Raw genomic sequence first — 20,166 nt, 5'->3', positions numbered from 1 at the left:
CGGACTGACCTTAGGCACAGAAGATCTAAACAATCTCCAAAGCTTCAAGGTGGGCACTCAAGATTTATGTCCCCAGTTCAATAATCAACCAGATGTAAAATATGCTTATAAGCTCCTTCTTTAGTTCCTGCCTTGTAATGTTGAATAGTGTGACAATAAAGTTGGTCTTAGACATTTTGGATATGAATTCCATAATTTAATAATTTTAAGTTGGTTACACTGCAGGGATATCAACCTGTCCGGTTATGAAGAATAAACTGTTGCAAATCCATATTGTTGGAGGCAGCATAACATCTGCCATGGTGTCCCTAGACTCCGTCACTTGAACACACCAAGGTGCTCAGCATGAGCTTGTTCTCATCTGTGTAAAGAACAGGGTGCCAGTGGTGGACCTATCAAGGTGCATGGGGCACAATTGTGATCGCAGATCTTACTAAAAGATACCAGGACCTCATGTTGCCACCATGGAGCCAGGTTCAGAGTCCAGTCTCATACATGAACCTGCTGGAGGGCATTTTCCAGAGTTCTGGCAGGGATCCCTGTTTCTCTATGGAAAAAGGAGCAGATATTATCCCTGCTGCTGCCCTGATGCCCCTCCAACCTCTTGAGACTGCTACAAGAACCAGAACCTTTGTGTGACTGTGCCAACCTGGCTCAGTCACACAAAGGTTGTTGACTCTCCATTGCATCAGTTGTCACTTTTAATGTCCCAAAGCAGGTGAAATGGATTCATATTGGTTCTAGCTTTCTTACTGGACAGATCAATTGCCTGAAGTTTAACCGACTTTGTGTTAGAGTGTGACAAGTATCTATTATCCCTCTGATTTATTCGAGATGAAAAAGAACTTACCTGTCAAAATACGTAAGAACTGGTTTGTGCTGCTGAATTGTATATTTAGTAAATTGATGTAGTTCTAGTTCACCTTTAAAAGCAGGGCAGCAATAAACTGCCAATAATACTAACAAGTGCTTTCTGTCACTTTAACCAGAGAGGGGAGTTCATTAAACAAACATCTGAGACTGTCACACTTAAAAAAAAAAGGAACTAACATTTTACCAAAGACAAGGATTAAATTATTTTAGCTGACAAAATGACAAGTCCATTTCTGCACTTCATTTCTCCAGATTCAGTAAACTATTAAACACCTTTATAATTAAAAATGACTTCCAGCCTCACAGGACTATAATAGTTCAGCCTGTTAAGACACGACCATGCCGATGTGACCAAATGTAGTTCAGACTGCTGACGGAGTTTACTAGTTAAATTTAGCACTAAGCCCCACCCTTATTCTGGTGCCCATTTTATCCCTTCACTCTTTCAACAACTACCACCCAAAGAAGTATATCAATTTAATAGTGAGAGACTATTTTATTACCCACACACCACACTAACACCCATAACCAGCTGCCTTGTCATTTACCATTAAAAACAAAATTTTCCAACAGACTCCAGTACATTTTATTATGTTTGCTCAGATAAAGATTAGAAACAACTTGCAAGAAATCAACCACATTGTATATATAAATTAAAACATCCTTGACAGTATCATTTATTATATTAATGCTTATATCCAATGAAACCACAGCAATCCTTTTATTCCTTTAAAAAAATGTGTCTGAGTATTACCAAATAGTGTATTCCTTCCCTGCAAATTAAGGTTAAAAAGCTCACTGAGCTACGCAACGTTCATGAAATTCAAGGAAAAATCTTGGCGTGAGAAGTGGTGACAGATTCAATGGTGAAAAAAAGTCCTTCTCATATTCACTCACAGTCTTTAAGATTTAGCCACTGACATGGAGCAGGTGGTGATACAAACAGCTAAGCTCGACACATCCAGAGGTGCAGGATGTCTGTTTGAAGCTTTGAGCGACTTGTAAGGAAGAGCTGTGGACTGTGGTGAGACAAGCTGGAAGAAAACGGTCTGAGCTGAGCACTGCTTTTATGTGTGCTTGTATCCTCATCCCTGTGGTGATCTTTCACATGGCTTTAACTTTGATCTGCTTCATCTTCATCTGCTTCTTCTCAATCTTCTTCTGCTCACGCCGCTGGGCAGCTTCCTGAAAATGTCACATGAGAAAACATACAGTTGAATTTTGCAGATTTTGCACACTTGCTGTCTTGCTAAGGTATAAGTGTCTTAATTAAAGTGTTGTGACACCCCAACACCATCAATGTACATTATAACTGATAATATTAGTCACTTGAACTGAAGATATCTAAAAGATATTCACAGCTGATTGCATTCAGAGATGGACTTGCAGCAGTCAATTGCTGAGCATGAAACTCCCTCAACCTCTGGCCACTTTTAATTGCAAGATGAGTGCAGATGTTGCCTGATGGGAGGCAACCCATCTCAAACTCAGGCTAACTGCAATCACTCAGACAGATTGCAGTTATTTCCAAACTTTCACCAATCTGATTTACAATTACAGACAGTTAGTTTGAAAACATGTTGCAACCAGTCATTAGGTCCTGCTTTTTAATCACACTTGCATACCAGAACACCAAATGGACAAGGTCCAGACTTCTTGTCACACTGCTGCTTGCTGTCTTTGCTCCCAAGCGCAAAATCTATTAGTTTTCCCTCGTACAGAGCTTTTTCCGTCTGTGCCACCAAGGCTTTGGAGCAGAATACCACTCCAGCTCTGTTTATCTGACTCTGTGGAGTCTTCTTCTCACAGTCTTCATTTATGTTTTTTAAGTTCTTTTTTAAAAACATAGTTCTCTGTTGATATTGTCTTTTAATTGTGTCCGGCACTTTGTGCGTTTTTTGTCTATGAAAAGTGCTATATAAATATTTTAGTTACTCACTTACTAGTGGGTTTTACCATGTTTGGTCAGTTTTTCTTTTTCTTTTAGCTAAAGCCATCTGCACATTTACTGCATACTGCTGCGTATCATTTTGAGTGTATTCAGTCTGAAACGTTCTTGTTGCAGACCTCCAGACGACGTTGTCTCTCGGGGTCCTCTTCATTCATGATCCTCTCCTTCTCTGCTCTCTTCTTCTCCTCCCGCCGTGTCTGGGCTGCCTCCTGACGCTGAGCGTGAGTCTGCTTCAGGAAGTTCTCTTCCACACGGGCACGGTTTTTATCAGCTTTCTGTTTGCCCTAAATATACAAGAATGATTACAAAAAGAAGCTAAAACATTAGTACACTGCAATAGTGGGTGCTCTGTACACACCTCTCTGTTCAGACGAAGCTTCTTGACTTTATCGATGCTGTAGATCACCATGTTCATGAGAGGAAGCAGAGCGTCCATGTCTTTGGGAGAGGTGTTGCCCATGCCAGGCACTGAATATAAAAACATAAAATATATTAAAATAAACACCAGTGAAATCAAATGAGGTTTAATGACAATGTCCAAGACAGTAGCAGAAATGACATGCTCACCATTAAATGTAAACAGCAGTGTCTTCTTGGTCTCAGGCAGCTTTAATGGCTGACCCTCCCTGAAGCATCAAAGAAATCCATCAGTAGACAGAAATTCTAAACTATAATATGAAAAAGTAAATGATTACTTACTCTTGCATAACTTTTGGACCAGAAAATTGGTCCGAGAAATGGATGGACTCAATCTTATCAGCGTGATTGGTGATATAATGTACCATCTAAAATGACAAAAAAAGGGAGGCAACACAGAGTTTTAATGACAGCAATAGATTTAAAGAGAGTATTCTCAGAATATTCAGTCTCTTTTATGACACTGCTTTGATATGAGAGCCAGACTTCACCTTGTTGTCCATCACACCATCCGTAACCTCGCCCATCTCACTAAGAATAGCCAGAGAGTCTGGAAGCCCATACTTGGCTCCAGACTTTGGCTTATCACCACAGAACTCACTCTGAGGAAAAAGAGATTAAAAAAATAAATAAATGAATAAATCAAAACAAGGATTTTATTTTATATTAATGCGTAGCGGGTAAAAATTCAAAGAATTCAGACTACACAAGTCAGTATTTGTATGCATGAAACAGTGAATTTTAAAACTGCATGTCCAATTTGAGGAGGAAACTCACCAAGTCCTGCATCTCCTTCTGAAGCCGGGCCATGGCCTTCTTGGTGCCCACAGCAAATACAAAAGTATCCATGTCTTCATCATTAAGAGTCACTTTGACTTGCTGCAAAAAAAAAAACAAAAAAAAAACAACAACAAAAAACCCCAACCCACAGACACTGCTGGTTAGAAAGTGTATCTGCAGCAATACACAGAGGAGAGAAAAGAAAAAGTGAAAACGTACCACTTGGTCACAGGCGGGCCTCATCATCCTGGCCAGAACGTTAAGCAGGTCCTGCCTCTTAAGAAACTTTAAAAGACAATAAAAACATGAGATACATGTAGCATACATATATCTAATACTCATACTTGTATGTCAGAACACACTGCCCACACCTTGAGTTGGATCAGCATGCCTTCACAGCACACACGTCCAGAGCACCACAGGTTGTAGATGTGCTCATTTTCCTGGTTCAGCTTCCCAGTGCTTACCGTTTCTTTACTGGTGCCATCATCACCTACAAAGTGTCAACAGTTAACCTCATGCTAACCATTAACACCAAATACAAGGAAGTAGATCTAGCCTGTTGAGTAATCTTTCTGGCAGTGTGGAAAAAACTCACCCACTAGTGCAAAGTTGCTTTCAAGAAGCTCCCTGTGCGAGTTAAACCAGGCCTGAGCCAGGCGACTGTTTTTGTTCTTTCCAATGATGTAGTTCATGATATAGGCCAGCAGGCCCGTCACCATCAGGATCTCCATGTAGTAACTCTCCCAGCTGTTCTGGAGATGTGCAGGAACCTGCAGAGAAGCAAACAGCCAAGAGTATAGCAGCTCAGTCAGGAATGAAGATTTACAAAAAAAAAAAAAAAAAAAAAAGACAATAAAGATTAATTTATAATTTCTCACTCTAAGGCCTGTTTTTATGATCCTTGTTTTTAATGTAAACATTTAACAGCATCTTTAATCAAATTAGAAGATTTTAAATTAAAAGTTTATTATACTTCACTACAAAATGACTCCTAAAAGTACCTGTAAGCCTCACTGATCTTGAAGTAAATTCATAAAAAGGTTTTTGCAGGTGCTCCTTCCTTAGGATCATTATTAGCCTGCAGCTGTTTGCTAATACATTGTGCCATTTGGTTGTTGCTTTTGTTTCCCCAGTGATGTTGCTCTGCTCTTCCCTAGGTGGATTAGTTTATTGCTGCCTGGGGCTCTTGTTGCCCCCATCTACACCCACAGGCATGCTGTGGGCCAGCGGGGACTGACTGCAGCCCTGGAAAGACTGGTTTACAGTCAAAAAACACAAAACACTTGCTAGTCTGAGCCTAATGACTACAGAATGACCTTGTGTCTTCCAACACATCCACTTGTTCAGCCGTTCATGTTTTATTTAAATTAAATTTAAAGTTTAAGGACAGATTAATTTTTTAGTTCAATAACTACATGAGGCTTGTTTATTAAAATAATGATTAAATGTGATTTTTGCCCTGAATTACTGAAGTTTGTGTTTGTTTTTTCAAGATGTTCTGAACTATTAAACAATGGCAATTTTTAAAAGCAAAAACAATGTTCAGGTTGAAAACTTGGTTGATTTCTTTTTGACTGTAACATCATGGGGATATTACAGGTTGCTACTTTTGTTCTTTTTAAATGGAATGACTGTACAGTTTCTAAATAACCCCAAACCTGGTTTGACATTTCTGAGATCGATCATTCCTTTGCAGACAGACACAACTGTGTATGAAACAGGTGAATAACAGCCAGGGTATCAGTCTGACTAACTTAGTAATCTAGCTCAAATCAGTGCAACTCTGAGACTATTTTACTCAATAGACTGATGAGGACGGCAAGCTCTGTCCTGGCCAGTCCCCTAGACTCCATAGAGGTGGGTGAGAGGAGGATTATGGTCGATGTACAGCTCCTCTCTCTCCCCCTGCATGAGAATGTGGAGGCCCTGAGCAGCTCCTTGAGCATTAGACGGTTACAGGCATTGTGTAGGACAGAGCACCATAGCTCCTTCCTCCTGACAGCAGTTAGATACAATTCACACACATAATAGGGTGTGTTATATATCTCTCTATATATATATCTCTCTCTCTCTCTCATGTGTATATATATGTGTGTGTGTATATATATATCTCTCTATCTCATCACACCCACTGCACTTTATGTACACATAAAAAAAAATGAGTGTATTTTACTGGATAAAGCAACCTTTAATATACAGTACAAATTACTCTTGTGCAGTATTTTGGCTTTTTTAAGTTGTATTTTTTAATTTGTACACAGTCATTTCTTTCTATTTCTAAATGTATAATATTGATTTTTTCTTATTTGTGCTGCTGTATTATGTAAATTGCCTCAGTGTGGGATTAATAAAGTTGATGTCTGTGTCTTTAGGATTCACCGAGTTTTATGACTGGCATAAACCTTTTCTGAACTGCTAATCTTTCTGTATTATAAGACAGCATGTTTAGTGTTTTGTTTTTTTTAACATATGATAATGATGGTTGATTAGTATTGATGGCAGAACAAGTTCCCCTGTGGAAGGTTTTGCTACACCACATCTAGGCAGAGTTCTATCTTTCATCCATGCATTCATTTGGACACTTCACTTATATGACTAGCAACGTGGGATTTAGGGTAAAACTGCTATATGCATTATTGTCTGATATAGTGCAGGTTTATTGTGCTGGTGGTATAAATTGGTGAAACTGAAGCTAGACAATAGGTGGGCGGGTGATTATTTACATTTATCATTTTAATTTTGCCTTTGTTTCATTTTCAGTCAAAGGAGCAGAACAAAATTATGGGTTTCTAAACTCTTGATCTGTTGTGCGCACGGTTAGCTTGAGACAAGATATCCAAGTCATCGTCCCCATTTTACTTATTTGAAGTCTACTTGAAGTCCACAGACTGGAGAGCATGTCAAGTTGTTGCACAATAATGTAAACTCTCCACATATAAATGGAGAATTTATGTGTGGTCACACTAGTGATCTGCATGGACCCTTGCGCTCACAGTCCTATTACTCAGGAGTAAGTGGACTCATGAACATGCAAAGTATATTCAAAGATTAGGAATGCTGCACTCACTATGCCAGACTTGCTTTTTAGAAGATTTCAGCAGTAAGCCCGGCTTACCGTGTGGATTATCAGGGGGTCTTTCATGGAGTGTCCCGTCTTCTCCATGTCTCCAATCCCCTCAAACTCCTCCTGGTCATATTTGCTGTATATATCTTGATCCTAGTAAAATATGAAAAGGAAATAAATCAAAACAAACATGATTTATTATGTAAACTGTGTTCAAATACTGAGATGTAAAGAGTTAGAAGGTAATGAACCTGTGTGTCTGGGTCTTCAAAACCATCCTGTCCATCCTCCAGCTCCACTGTGGCTTCATCTTCATCCTCATCCTCATCCGGCTGCAAGGATGGTGAAACCCGAGGTGGAGGGGCGGTTTCTGCTTCAGCTGCTGAATCGTCGGTCATGTCCTCAAACTCGGCAAAGTCATTGTCATCGAAGTCTGCTAGGTCCTCTCCATCGTCAAAATCATCATTGTAACGCCCCCTGGAGACGGGGATGGCCAAGAGGAGCAGGAGAGCGGGTATCAGGAGGAGATAGAGGCTTCGCATGGTGGGACCTGCATAGAGAGAATGTTGATGCGACAAACAGGAAAATAAGGGTTAACAACATCGTAGACAGAGCAGAAAAACTGGTCAAGGGAAGGAAAAAAAAACAAAAACAAAAACCTCTTACAAACCATCTTAAGACAAAAATTAAGACATAAAAATAATAGATAAATAATCAACAAGGACATCTGGCAACAAAAATACTTTTGTTTATTAAATGAGACCTGTGGACCATTTTAACATTAAAGCCACCTTATTTTTAAATACTCAAAGAGTATTGTGTAACTTCATTTAACAGAAATTCGTGCATTTTTCTCTAATCATTGTCTATTTTATAAAACCAGTTCTGGTGAAAAGCCCAAACTTTTACACGCAAAATCTTTTGTTAATGTAGAAAAGAATGATATCTGCAGGATGTGAAAGATATAATAGTGGGAAGCACAACCTCTGCATCAATGTGGGGAAGATAAGGAAGTTGGTCTTGGACTTCAGGAAGAGGAGCAATACTCCATCTCCCTGTTCATCAGAGGAGGAGCTGTAGAAACAGTCCACAGCTTCAAATACATCTGAGAACACATTTCCAGGGACATGACGTGGAACAGTAGCACCTGCAGACATCGTTAGGAACGCCTACCAGTGACTTCATTTCCTCAAGAGGCTGAGGCAGGTTGGCCTCAACACCCCATCACCACCTGGTATGCTGCTGAGAAGAAGCTGCTGCAGAGCGTAGTGGAAGCTGCCCAGATCATTTGTAGCTCCCTCCCCTTCATGGTCTGTATTATGAGGGATCCCACCCACCCATTGACCCAGCCTATAAACCAGGGGTCGGCAACCCTAGGCACGCGTGCCACAGTTGGCACGCGAAGGGTTAACTGATGGCACGACCATAGCTGGACTGGCCATCAGGCATACCGGGCATTTGCTCGGTGGCCCGATGATTTTTATTTTTTTTTTGTAACGGTATAAACAATGAAAGGTGGTGGATTGGCCAGATTCTGGCCGGTGTGTAAAAATAACTCAGTTGTTTGGTGGTGGCTATGGCGGAGCTTCCACAGATTCACTAACATTAGCAAGTGGTGGAGGCAAGCAGGTGGATGAGGGAGAGGGGAGGCGGGAGGAGGAGAGACCCGAGGCAGCCGCCGGTCCGACTATCAGGTGAACTGAACTTCAGGTAAGAAGTTGTGACCTGCAGTCTGAGTCAGATATAAACCAAGTTTAGGTGCTAGCTAGCATGACGGAGTTTCTATACAGCTGGGTCGGTGCTATGATGTTACTGATAGTGAACGTTATTTTATTCATAAGGTTAGTTAGTAGAGTTGCCAACCGTCCCATAAAAAGACGGAATCCTCCCGCATTCAGAGAAATTATTACACGTTTCGTGTTGAGCTGAGAAGGGGCGCAGTTTGTCCCGGTGGACTTCAGCTAGAATGGAAAAAGACACAAAGGTGGATTTATTCTGTCGTTACGCTGCACAGCTGCCTCTTCTCCTCTCATTCTCTCCCCTCCCTCTCCTGTTGCTACTTTAATCACGAAACTGATCAATGATCAGCTGATCGGCTTTTCTCTCTTGTTTGTTTATCGCCCACTTTGCGCCAGAAAGAGGAAACTGCCGGATGTCGCACTAAACAACAGCAGCACGTTTAAGCTTGGTCAGCTGTTGTTAGAATTTATTTAATATTACTTTCTAGTATCTGATGTTTGCTGGAGCCACAGCTGTAAAAGCTGCTGGTCATGATATCGGTTTGTATATCTGGTGAGAGGGAAACATGAAGATGAAACCAGGAAATGTCCTTACTGAATCATCAGAGCTGAACAGGTGATGGAGAAACAGGTTTACCTTTTAGGTGACATGAATGAGTTGAAGGGAAGTTATGAACTGTTTCTGAGAGACAAATAACACCAGGATCCTTTTCTAAGTAGCTGACAGCTGGCAAATGTGCAGGGGCGGATCTAGCAAAGTTTTGCCAGGGGGCCAGGTATGGCATTAACAGGGAAAGGGGGGCACAAAGAAATACTTTCTTATTCTCATTTAAAATGTCTGGCTGTTATTAAAAAATTATCTGAAGCTTACAACCAAAGTTTTTATCTGATGTAAAATGTATAGAAATCATACATATACCAACAAGACAGTGTACATCACTGTCACAACAGCGTTTGTTTTCATTCAAAGGCTTTATGGCTTTAATACCTGGTGGGCCGGTCTGTAGTCAAAATGCTGGCTGAGTTAATGCCAGTTAATGCAACATCGAAGCAGCTGGAATCCATAGCTGTGCGTGTTCATGGAGCTGCATTTTCACCTGCTGGACATCACTACCTGACAAGTTTAACTGTCTTCAGAACATTGCAGAGGCCTTATTGACAGTACTTGGCGCTACATATCTGTGTGAGCAGATTTTCTCTCACATGAGTGTCCTCAGGTAGCCGTCTGAATGCTGGACACTCGTAGACCTGTGTCTCTGAGTGGGAGACCAGTGATCACATTAACATGTGTGTCTCTGTATTAACAGACATGCCACATTGGCTTAATTTATTTTTCTTATCATTGTTGTGAGGAGACCATAAATAGCATTTGTATTTTCTGTTGTACAGTTCATTTGCTGTTATGGAGTTCTTGTTATGGATAAAAAGTGTCTTTTTTTGATTTAAAATAGCTGATAACTATTTGCTGATAGCTGCCAACATCTGCAAACAAATATAATTCTATAAAGTGGTTCTATATATTGTGTAACTGTTCATATAGAGCGTTATTAAATTTATTGCTAATGCAATCATATGGCACACTGAATTTTAAATGGCACTCGCCATCAGAAAGGTTGCCTACCCCTGCTATAAACTGTTATGACACCCTCCCCTCCACTCAGGCAGAAGGCTGTTTAGCATCAACACCAAAACCCAGAAACTGTCAGCTCCATACATCACTAACTACACTTACAGTGCTTTGCTTTTAACATGCAGTGTCAGAGCTTTATTAGTGATACGCTTATAAGTTATAATGCTGATTTACTCTTAAGGATAGCTTGATGCTATGCATGGAGCTGGTTCTCAGGAGAGATTTGGTTTTTCAGGTGGAAACATGCAAAAGACAAAGAAATCTTCCCCCCATATCTACCGCTATGTAAATATGCAGGTTTCCAAGCAAACAACGACAACAACAAAAAAAAAGGTCATTTGCACGTTTGCAAAGTGCTGCCCGCCGTGAATGGTTTACACAAAAAAAGAGAAAACCAGATTTTGTTTTTGTTTTGTTTTTTTAATTCTTTCTCTGTGAGAAATAAACTGAACTGCGGCTTTAGGGAAATTTTACAACCTCAAAGTCTACCATATCCTCAACTGGATACTAAAAATTTTAAAGTTTAACTCTCTCTTTCTTTTACTCCATCCAACAGAAGAACATAAGGCCACTTACTTGAGAACTTTAGAGTTAAGATATAAAGACAGACATACTGAAGCATAGAAAATAAAACCATAATACTAATTATAACCACCTAGGACCACTGCCATCCACACCCACTAAGAGACAAGGGTCATACTTCTTTTGGCTACTCCCTTTAGGGGTTGACATCTGCCCCCTTCACTACATCTATGAACCAGTCAAGTCCCTACTCTCACATCTACAGTCCTGCCTTTCCTTCTCTTTCACAGTCTCCTAATATTCCTTCCCCCTCTCCTCTTCCTTTGGTTTCAGCCAACAGTAACACAGTTTCCACTGGCACCCCAATCTGGTATGGAAATGTCATTCTTTATGACCAGCGTGTTTGAGCACTATATCGATGAGATCGGACATTAAATATTTATGTGGTTGTTGTACTGTACATTAAAAATTGATAACTGCATATAACAACATATTATAAAGAACAATATTTTTGGACAGGTGTGGTAAAGTAATTATTGACGAGTGTATAGTTCATCAAGTTAATGATGTCAAAGACAGAGCTCCAACAACAAAGAAAATACAAGATACGCAGAAAAAGATCTTATTAGGATTCAGCAACACTTGACCGCAGGATAGCTTGATGAAATTGATGAACCGTCTTACGTTCAGCAGATCTTTAACCCATAGACTGAAGTATTAATCTAAAACCAGACCAGCATTTGCAAAGAGAAGCGGTCTTTCTTTGAGATTAAACTCTGAGGAAGTTTAATCTCATCACACAGTGGGATATTAAGGTGACAAATTCCCAAAGAGGAAACGCTCCCAGTATAGCGACAGAAACCCGAAAGGACTAATGAAGAAAAGAACCTTTAATTGTCGCATCTCCGCTTTATCATTAAAAAAAACTTATAAAACTACACCTTCAGACGTCTGTAGACACACATGCCAGCCGGGAGTAACTTAAGCAGCTTCAATCCTATGAGCTTTCTTTAGCTCAAGTAACTTTTAGCCACCGACCCAATCTCTGCTAAACACTCGCTAACAGCTAAAACAGAGATTTAAGTCTTTGACTTTTTCAGTGACATTTGTGTTAAGACTATAAATGCGGCCTTATCTAGTAATGGCTATATAATTAAAGCATAAACAGTATTAATATCACCCGACCCATCCCCCCCGCCGCCCAGCTCTCACTCACTCATTAACCGCTAGCAAATCTGACATTAGCCTGCTAACGGTAGCTAACTAGCATGACAGCACGTCTCTAACAACAAAGCTTACGATTTGAGGAAAAAAAACAGCCTTTTCGTTTAAAATAAGCCCAATTATCATAAACTAGTGAATAAACAGCTCACCTGAAGTCGACCTGTGACGGTAAAAGGAGTACTCGTGTAGATTAAATAGCATGAACTGCCCTTGTGCTGACGGTACACCTGAAAATCAAGAAAAACCTTTCAAAATTAAAGTATCGCGACCGGATGTGGTGGATTTGTTTCTGTACATTTCCAAAATGAAACTTTTATTTTGATTGTTAAAACCGGAAATGTTTGCACTGCCGCTCCCTGGCGGACACAGCGCGCAACTAAAGTTACACTTAAAAACTTAGTTGTCATACACTACATGTTAATCTTAACGATATTTCTCGTTTACCGTCAATCTTAACGAATTCAAAAAAATGCTCTTATTTCTAAACGATAAAAAAAGTAAATCAAATAAACAAATAGATCTATAAACATAAAATATATAATATAAAACATAAAAACATCAGATTTATATTTGCATGCAGGCTTTTGTACCTAAAAAGACTCGTTTAAAAAATACACATTTAATTTAAAGTCGTCGAAACACAGTCCCATTCGTTCAGTTATTTTGGTAAAAGTTTGTGTTAAAGTGACAACTTACAATATATCAATACTTATCAGTTAAGTATAATCAACATAACAATGAGGCTTTTGTTTTACTCGAGTTGTTCTTTGCATATGATTACTTTGCACATTTCTCCAAGGGAACCCAACTGGCCAGCAGCAGCCCTGAATGTGAGACTTTCAGAAAGCTAGAGCTACTTCTAAACCTGCAGGTTATGTGCCTCAAATATATCCCTTTTCGTTGCTCCAGATGTGGGGAGGCAGATGAACGTTCGAGGTGGCATCGTCCCCTTCTTATGTGCTCAAATGTGCGTTTGCATTACATTCTTTTTTCTACGTGCCTTTGTTTATGCATAAGTGTTAGTTGTTCTTGGATTGTTCCAGGAAGGGTTATCTTTTTGTCAATAAAATCCATGTTAATGATTGAAACAATGTCTCTTGTCTTATAAGTAGAAATGATTAATGATTAAGATTAATAGGCTCTGTTTTGAGTTTTGTTCAAAAAAAGAATGACTTCATATGGGGAAAATATATATATCACATATGCAGGACACCTTAAACTAGTTTTTTAATTAAGCAGCAAGGCAGAACAAAGTCGGGCTGTATCAAGACACGAGGACTAAACCCCAATTCAACCAGACCCAGAACTGATCTGGAATTAAAACAGGACTACAACAGTTCAAAATCAGGACTACTGAGGATTGAACCAAGACAGAACCAGAATCAGAACTAGATGATAGTAGCACTAAAAATCATCATAGACCTGCACTGCACTTATTTTTTTAATTCTACCAAAGTACACTATTTAGATTCAGAAAAGTTTATATAATTATTTAGCCTTGTTGTGCAAACAAGCCTGCATAACTTAATAAATATAGAATTTGAAAAATAACAAACCTAAAAAGAAACACTAGGTACGAGATACATGAGTACCTATGATACGGTGATACTTTTGGTAAACAACCATTTGACTAACATGTGTGTCTCACCTGCTCTTGTTCCATCTCTGTTCTGTCCTCATACTCCATCCCTCTCTGTTTCTCTCTCTCCCTCTTTGTGCTGACAATCAAGCCAAACACCAACATCCTCAAATATACAGTTGAAACCAGATGAAAACAAACACTTTTTTAATTGTAACATCAAATCAGACTAAATGTTTATTTTTTTTAGATTGATAAATATAAAAACATATCTGTTAACTTTAAGAGTAAAGAGAGAAACTGTCTGTATTTCTTAATTGTAAATGGCACCAAATTGTATTCAAAATTGATCCACACTTATGGAACTCCACAATTCTTTTCCTGGTGTTTTGGTTGACATCTCTTAATCACAGAAACAGGCTCTGTGTTTTGCCTTATATGCATCCACAGGTGTGCCACCAATTTACTCACATGGACTCTACGAACCTATCAGAAGCTTCTTCAGCTCAGAATGGAATCGTCTGGAGTTTTCTTATTAATTAACAATAAACTTAGTGTATATGTACTAAATTTGATGAAAGTGATAAAAATAGACAGCTCTGTCTCTCTTTATTGTGACATTTAACTAATTCAAAAGATATTTCAATATTTATTTATCCAAAACAAAACAAGTTTACTCTAAATTGATGTTGCACAGTAAAAAAATGTTCTTGTGTTTTCCATAAAGTGTATGTAAATATCTGGTTTAAACTGTGAATATGCTGCTGTGTATTGAAGTTCCTCTTGTTTTGCATAGAAATATACTGAACAACATACAAAGCATATATAAAATAACATCTACCTGAGTTTTTTCTTTGAAAGAAGCTCCTTATGTCCATTACTGTACATTACTGAAACCGTTTTATTTAGCCGTGGAGGGTAACAACTGAAAATATGAAATAAACACACATGCAAGCTAAGACTCTCTAAAGAAACAGCATTGTTGCTGTTCTGCTTTTCATTTCGCCATTTGTTGATCACTTGAAGAGCAAGTAATGTATTATGGGTCAAGTGATCAGTTTGACATCAATCTTTTGTGATACACTATTACATTATTTGTACAGTACGAATGATTTACTTTGGTACTTTCAGTTCTCCTCTGTCTGCCTGGCTGCGCTTCTCCAACAGCGCACTTGCAGCAGCAGCTGCCCCGCCCCCTCACTCAGTCGCTTAGTGTCTGAGCCCGGGATGCGGGGCCTCCCTGCTACTGCAGATAAGGAGGCGGTCCGCTTGCCTCCACCCCAGAGAGAAGGGTTACACCTCCTGGGTCTAGGTGCGGCTTGCCCCTCTGGGGGCGGGGGTACCTGGACCTGGGATATAGAGTATGTTTGGGGAGTGTGATTGTCTGTGCAGTGTCTATTTGTGTCTGTCTACACGTTGGGTAAGTGCCGAGTATTTGGTTGTGTATATGGGGGTGGGAATGCACGTTTGAGTCTGCGTGCGCCTGTTCGTCTGTGTCTATATGTCAGGTTGGGTCTTAGACTCGACCTCTCTGGGAACATCTCAGGCCCTCCAAAGTCTATCTCCCCTCACCACACTCCCTGCCGGTGGCTGATGCCCTCAGACGTTGGTGTGCTGGTGGTTCTTGTCGACTGGGGCTGGGCGCTCATGTATGTACCGGCTCACTCCTGGTGGCCGATTGGCGGGGCCTGGCACCTGTGGCCCGGCTGGGCCCCTTCCGGGGGGTGGGGTGCCCTCAGGCCTCTGGCCTCCGGGCCTGAAGCTCGGTCCTCTCCGGCGCAGCTGGCTGCCGGCAGAGCCCGCGGGTACACCACTGCAACCCCCTCTGGCCTCTGCTCCGTGGCTGCTGGGTGACCTCTCGTTTGGGGCTCTACTCAGCTCTTCCCAGGAGGGTGGCACGGTTGCCCCCCTTTGGTGGTCCTCCTTGGGTCCTCGAACTCTGGGGCCTCTGGATGTCTGGGGCCTAGATCTCCTCCATACCTGCTTCATGCCCTGGGGGATGGGGCTATGGCTCCCCACACTCCCTAGCAGATCGTTACATGGAGAAACCTTTGGAATACAAGCATGCTTATCCACACAGGTGTACACACGGGTGTTCACAGACACAAACTACACCTCTCTGGCTGCTACCTCAAAGCACATTGTGCGCTGTCTATCTTGCGTGCTGCACAATAACATTTAATATTTAGTATCTACTGTTATCTACTGCTAGCTAGTTTATTGTGATGGTGCTGTATTTATTATGTTGCTGTTTTTTGTTTGTTTGTTTTCTCTTCTGTTTTTTTTTCTCTATACAGGTGATCCAGGTGTTTTGTTTGTTTTTTCTTTCTTTCTTCTCCCCTTTCTCACCATCTCTTCTCCCCTCTATTTTTCTTTCTCTCCCTCTCTTTCTTTCATTCTTTCTCCCTGTCCTATCCCCCAGTCATGTCTGTCCCGACTGTAACAACCGAAAATCAAATAAATACATAATTATAATAAAGGTCAATCAAATGGACCAATATGGCAAGGCCATGATGATCCACTTGGTAAAGTAAATCCGCTTGGCATCTCTCTTGGCCTTAAGACAACAATTCTGATGGCTAAAGATCCAAACGGGACAGGAAAAAAAAAAAAAAAAAAGTGTCTGAGCTCGGATCATACCAATATTAGGGGGGATTTACGCACAGTCGTAAATTCCCACAGTGTGCACTATGTGCTTTGAATATTGTGTGTAGTTTTTGTTTATACAGTTGTCAGCCAGGCATCAAGTACAAGTACCTCGGGCTGTGGGTGGACAACAAACTGGACTGGTCATGCAACACAGAGCACCTGTATAAAAAAGCCCAAAGCCAACTGTACTTCCTCAGGAGGCTGAGGTCTTTTAACATCTGCAGGAAGCTCCTGAGGATGTTCTACCAGTCTGTGGTTGCTGGAGTACTTTTCTATGCTGTGGTGTGCTTGGGGAGCAGCACAGCAAAGAAGGACTCATCCAGGCTGGAAAAACTGATCAGGAAGGCTAGCTCTGTGGTCGGCATGAAGCTGGGCACTCTGGTGTCAGTGGCAGAGAAAAGGACATTAAAAAAAAACTGCTGGACATTATGGACAATGCTGGGCATCCTCTGCACACGGCCATAAACAACCAGAAGAGTCTGTTCAGTGACAGGTTCCTGTAGTTTGAAGAATGAAATGAATGTATAGTGTATTTTAGAAACGTGCATCAATTAAGTTGCTACATTGTTTGAAAGAATTCGACTCCATGTTGATTTCTGGTTTAGTGTCAAACGCAGGGATTTAAGCGATTAACACTTTGATTTGTAAAGTATAAGACATGCATTCATCTGTTGTCATTGAAGTGCAGAATAATGTGTAATACTGTTATACATAATGCATTTAACTCCTTGTATCAGTTTCCATTGGTTATCATCGCTACTGAAGACAGGAAATCATCAAAGACATGCCATTCATTGCTGAGGTCAAAAACAAATGGCCTGCCCTGTTTTCAGAGACTGAGGTAATTCTTACTAATTTTGTTATTGCAAGTCATTTTCATAAGAACTTGTATTTGAAGAAGAACAAAGTACTGTAAATTGTTAATTTTAAAAGATACAAAATGTTTGACTGAAAGTTGTAACATTCCTGCATGTGGCCTCTAATAAAATTAGAGTTCACCCGCATCACCATGGTCCCTTTGTTGTCGACTTTCATGGCCAAGCTGGACCACTACGCTGACCACCTTCTTAGAGTGTTCAAAAAGAAGGGGGGAACAGCCAAACGCAATATCAACTTAATCATGGCAGCCATGGATGGGGTATGTATTTTAGTTGACCTTGATTGAGCTCTGAAATTATTTGAATGCTTCTTTAACTTCTGTGTCTGTCATTAATCAGAAATTTTTTTCAACTGAATATGTGTATATTTGAATATTTTGCAGATACATGTGAATCAGTGACATGCAGTCAAGTGAGGCACCTTAATGAGAAGTAAAATACTAACAAAAGAGAAATTCAATTTGTACACTAGATTTTAAATTTGCTTTCTGTGTGATTTCAATATTTTTATGGTCAAAATTGCTGTCATTACGGATTTTCTGTTCAAATACAAGGTAAAACGCTGAGAGGAGGCAATGATGATGCTGTGTCTCACCGCGGACACACACATGCGCAATCCCACTGCTGTTTCTCTAAATCGCCAACGTACATGTTTGATTACACATGTAATACAGATGATGACTTGATGGAGACTACCTAATTTATTTGGCGAATGTGTGTTACATGTTTAATGTTACTGGTCATAAATGTGCTGCAAAAATGCATGGAGTGAGGCTGATGGAGGGCAGTGCTGAACCCTAAAGGCAACATGTATAAGAGGTACACGTATATGGATTCACAGTGTAATCACATTACACTGAGAGCGCCATTGACACAGTGAATAAAGCAGCGCCATTAGGGAACATCAGTAAATTTCACAAAGGACAAATTGACACCAAATCAGTCCTAAGCAATGAGACGCACCAATTTTATTTCAATGCATCTCCTATTTATAAATTAATTAATTGATGTAAAATTAATGATTTTTCTAAAATTGCTTCCAGGTCATTTGACCTATTTATTTACTACACACAAAAAATGAGATCACACCAAACCTAAATAAATTGTAATGCATCGTCTGTAGGGCTGGGCACTTATTGCATCGCTTATCAATATTGTGATAACACACGTCCTATTTCAAACCTCTAAAAAAAATATATGATAATTTAGTTGAGACTATTACTTCCATTAATGTCAAACTTATCATCAATTCAACAAGATAAATAACTGCTGGTTTGTCTAAATAGCACATTTGCTAAGTTTAATTTGCAGTATTTGTATTTGTGTTGCTGCATTGATAGATTTATAGGCAAAAATACTATTATGAGCTTTTATTGTAACTCTTATTGTTATCTAAAAAGCTTGGAAAGAAAAGCGTCTGGACTTCTTTAAGCTACTTGAAGACATTTCATCTCTCATCTGAGAAGCTTCTTCACTGAAGAAGCTTCACTTTTCTTTCCAAGCTCCTTAGACTACGATGATCTGGATGACTGAGAACCTTCACAGACTTATTGTTATCGCAAAAAATACCACAAAATGTCATGATAGGATTTTAAGTCCATATTGCCCAGTTCTAATCTTCTATTTAATTTTAATATTTTTAGGGGCACAATTATTAAATATATTGTTGAACAATCTGGAATTGATTAAAACAAAAATGAAAGCTTTCACGTAATGTTGAAATTGAAAAGCTTCGATTTTTGGGTTCATATATTTGTTGATCTGACTCAGAGGAGTCAGTGCCTTACCAATCATGAACCTCACTGCACGTCACTGATGTGAGTTATGAAACATTGCTTAATCACTTATCTGGATTATGTGTTAATATTTTTGACTTTTGTAAAGAGGTTGAAAGGAACCAAAATAGTAAACTTCTCTCAAATTGAGTTCTTATCTCCACCAGAATCCCAGCGTTGATGTTCGACGGGAATACATTCTGAAAGCTGTCTGTGTCTACTTAAATGAAAAGCCAGATGACCTGTTCAAGGAATTCTTGGTAAGTTAAAAAAGGAAAACAATCAGTTATTTTCCTTTTTTTAATTTAGGATAGGAAATGGAAGGTGGACTTACTTGTCCATATGTATATGTATGCAATTAACTTATCTTTTTCTTTTATTTTTATTTAAAGGATGTGGATCTTGGTGCAAGCAGAGAAACGGAGCAGCCGACTTTGGGAGTCTATGTTGTCAGACATGAAGGAGCAAACTCTGCAGATACACCTAAGTGTCATCATAGAAGGATGCACTGTGCTGCAAGCTCTTAGTGATGTGCCCTCCTGCTTGGACACCTACAGTCTAAATCTGAGCTACCCAAAGCACCTGAAATACACATTTGAATTTCTTCAGAAGGTGCTGATGGAGTTGGATGGGAACAACCTATCCATGAAGGTGCAGGTTCTGAAAAACAAACTGCTTGAGTGAAACAGCCTGCACTGAACTATAGAGGACACTAAACTTTAAGGTTCTCGAACCCTTCTCCTTGCACTTCATAAGCTGTTCAGTTTGAATTGCCACAAGAACTTCTGCAAGGCCTTTCTGCGTTCTCTGTGTCTTAAAAATGATAAAACCACATATAAACCATGCCCACATCTCAAGGTGTGGCTCCTCTGTAAGGTACAGGTGTCAAACTCCAGTCCTTGAGGGCCGGTGTCCAGAAACTTTTAAATGTGTCCCTGCTGCAACACACCTGAATTAAATTAGTAGGACATTAGCAAGACTCGACAGAACTTGTCTGCATGCTGAGGTGGCGACTCCTAACCCTACTAAAGGAAATTTAAATAAATGCATGTAAATGTAAGTGTTTGGAAAAATTTACTTCT

General features: G+C 39.9%; 1 protein-coding gene across 1 annotated transcript; it reads right to left on the bottom strand.

Moving 5' to 3' along the window:
- Nucleotides 1-1,419: 1,419 nt before the first annotated feature.
- ccdc47 (coiled-coil domain containing 47) lies at nt 1,420-12,472 on the bottom strand. The gene is made up of 13 exons (XM_063470824.1): nt 12,353-12,472; nt 7,340-7,638; nt 7,140-7,241; nt 4,620-4,794; nt 4,393-4,514; nt 4,241-4,306; nt 4,019-4,120; nt 3,733-3,843; nt 3,524-3,609; nt 3,392-3,450; nt 3,183-3,292; nt 2,941-3,108; nt 1,420-2,058 (listed from the first exon to the last, which is right to left on the bottom strand). Exons 1-13 carry the CDS (start codon nt 12,402-12,404, stop codon nt 1,978-1,980), a joined length of 1,533 nt encoding a protein of 510 aa, XP_063326894.1. The 5' UTR covers nt 12,405-12,472; the 3' UTR covers nt 1,420-1,977.
- Between the last annotated feature and the right edge of the window lie 7,694 nt (nt 12,473-20,166).

Source organism: Pelmatolapia mariae, linkage group LG4, assembly GCF_036321145.2.
Source record: "Pelmatolapia mariae isolate MD_Pm_ZW linkage group LG4, Pm_UMD_F_2, whole genome shotgun sequence".
NCBI classification, from domain to species: domain Eukaryota; kingdom Metazoa; phylum Chordata; class Actinopteri; order Cichliformes; family Cichlidae; genus Pelmatolapia; species Pelmatolapia mariae.
This window is presented reverse-complemented; position numbering and strand designations above follow the sequence as displayed.

Bases quoted from the DNA above. Each gene is read 5' to 3' on its own strand.
- ccdc47 (XM_063470824.1), bottom strand. From the start codon at position 12,404: ATGCTATTTAATCTACACGAGTACTCCTTTTACCGTCACAGGTCGACT. The intron at 7,639-12,352 runs GTGAGCTGTTTA...CTCTCTATGCAG, and splicing joins CCGTCACAGGTCGACTTCAG to GTCCCACCATGCGAAGCCTC. The intron at 4,121-4,240 runs GTACGTTTTCAC...TTTTTTTTGCAG, and splicing joins GGCCCGCCTGTGACCAAGTG to CAAGTCAAAGTGACTCTTAA.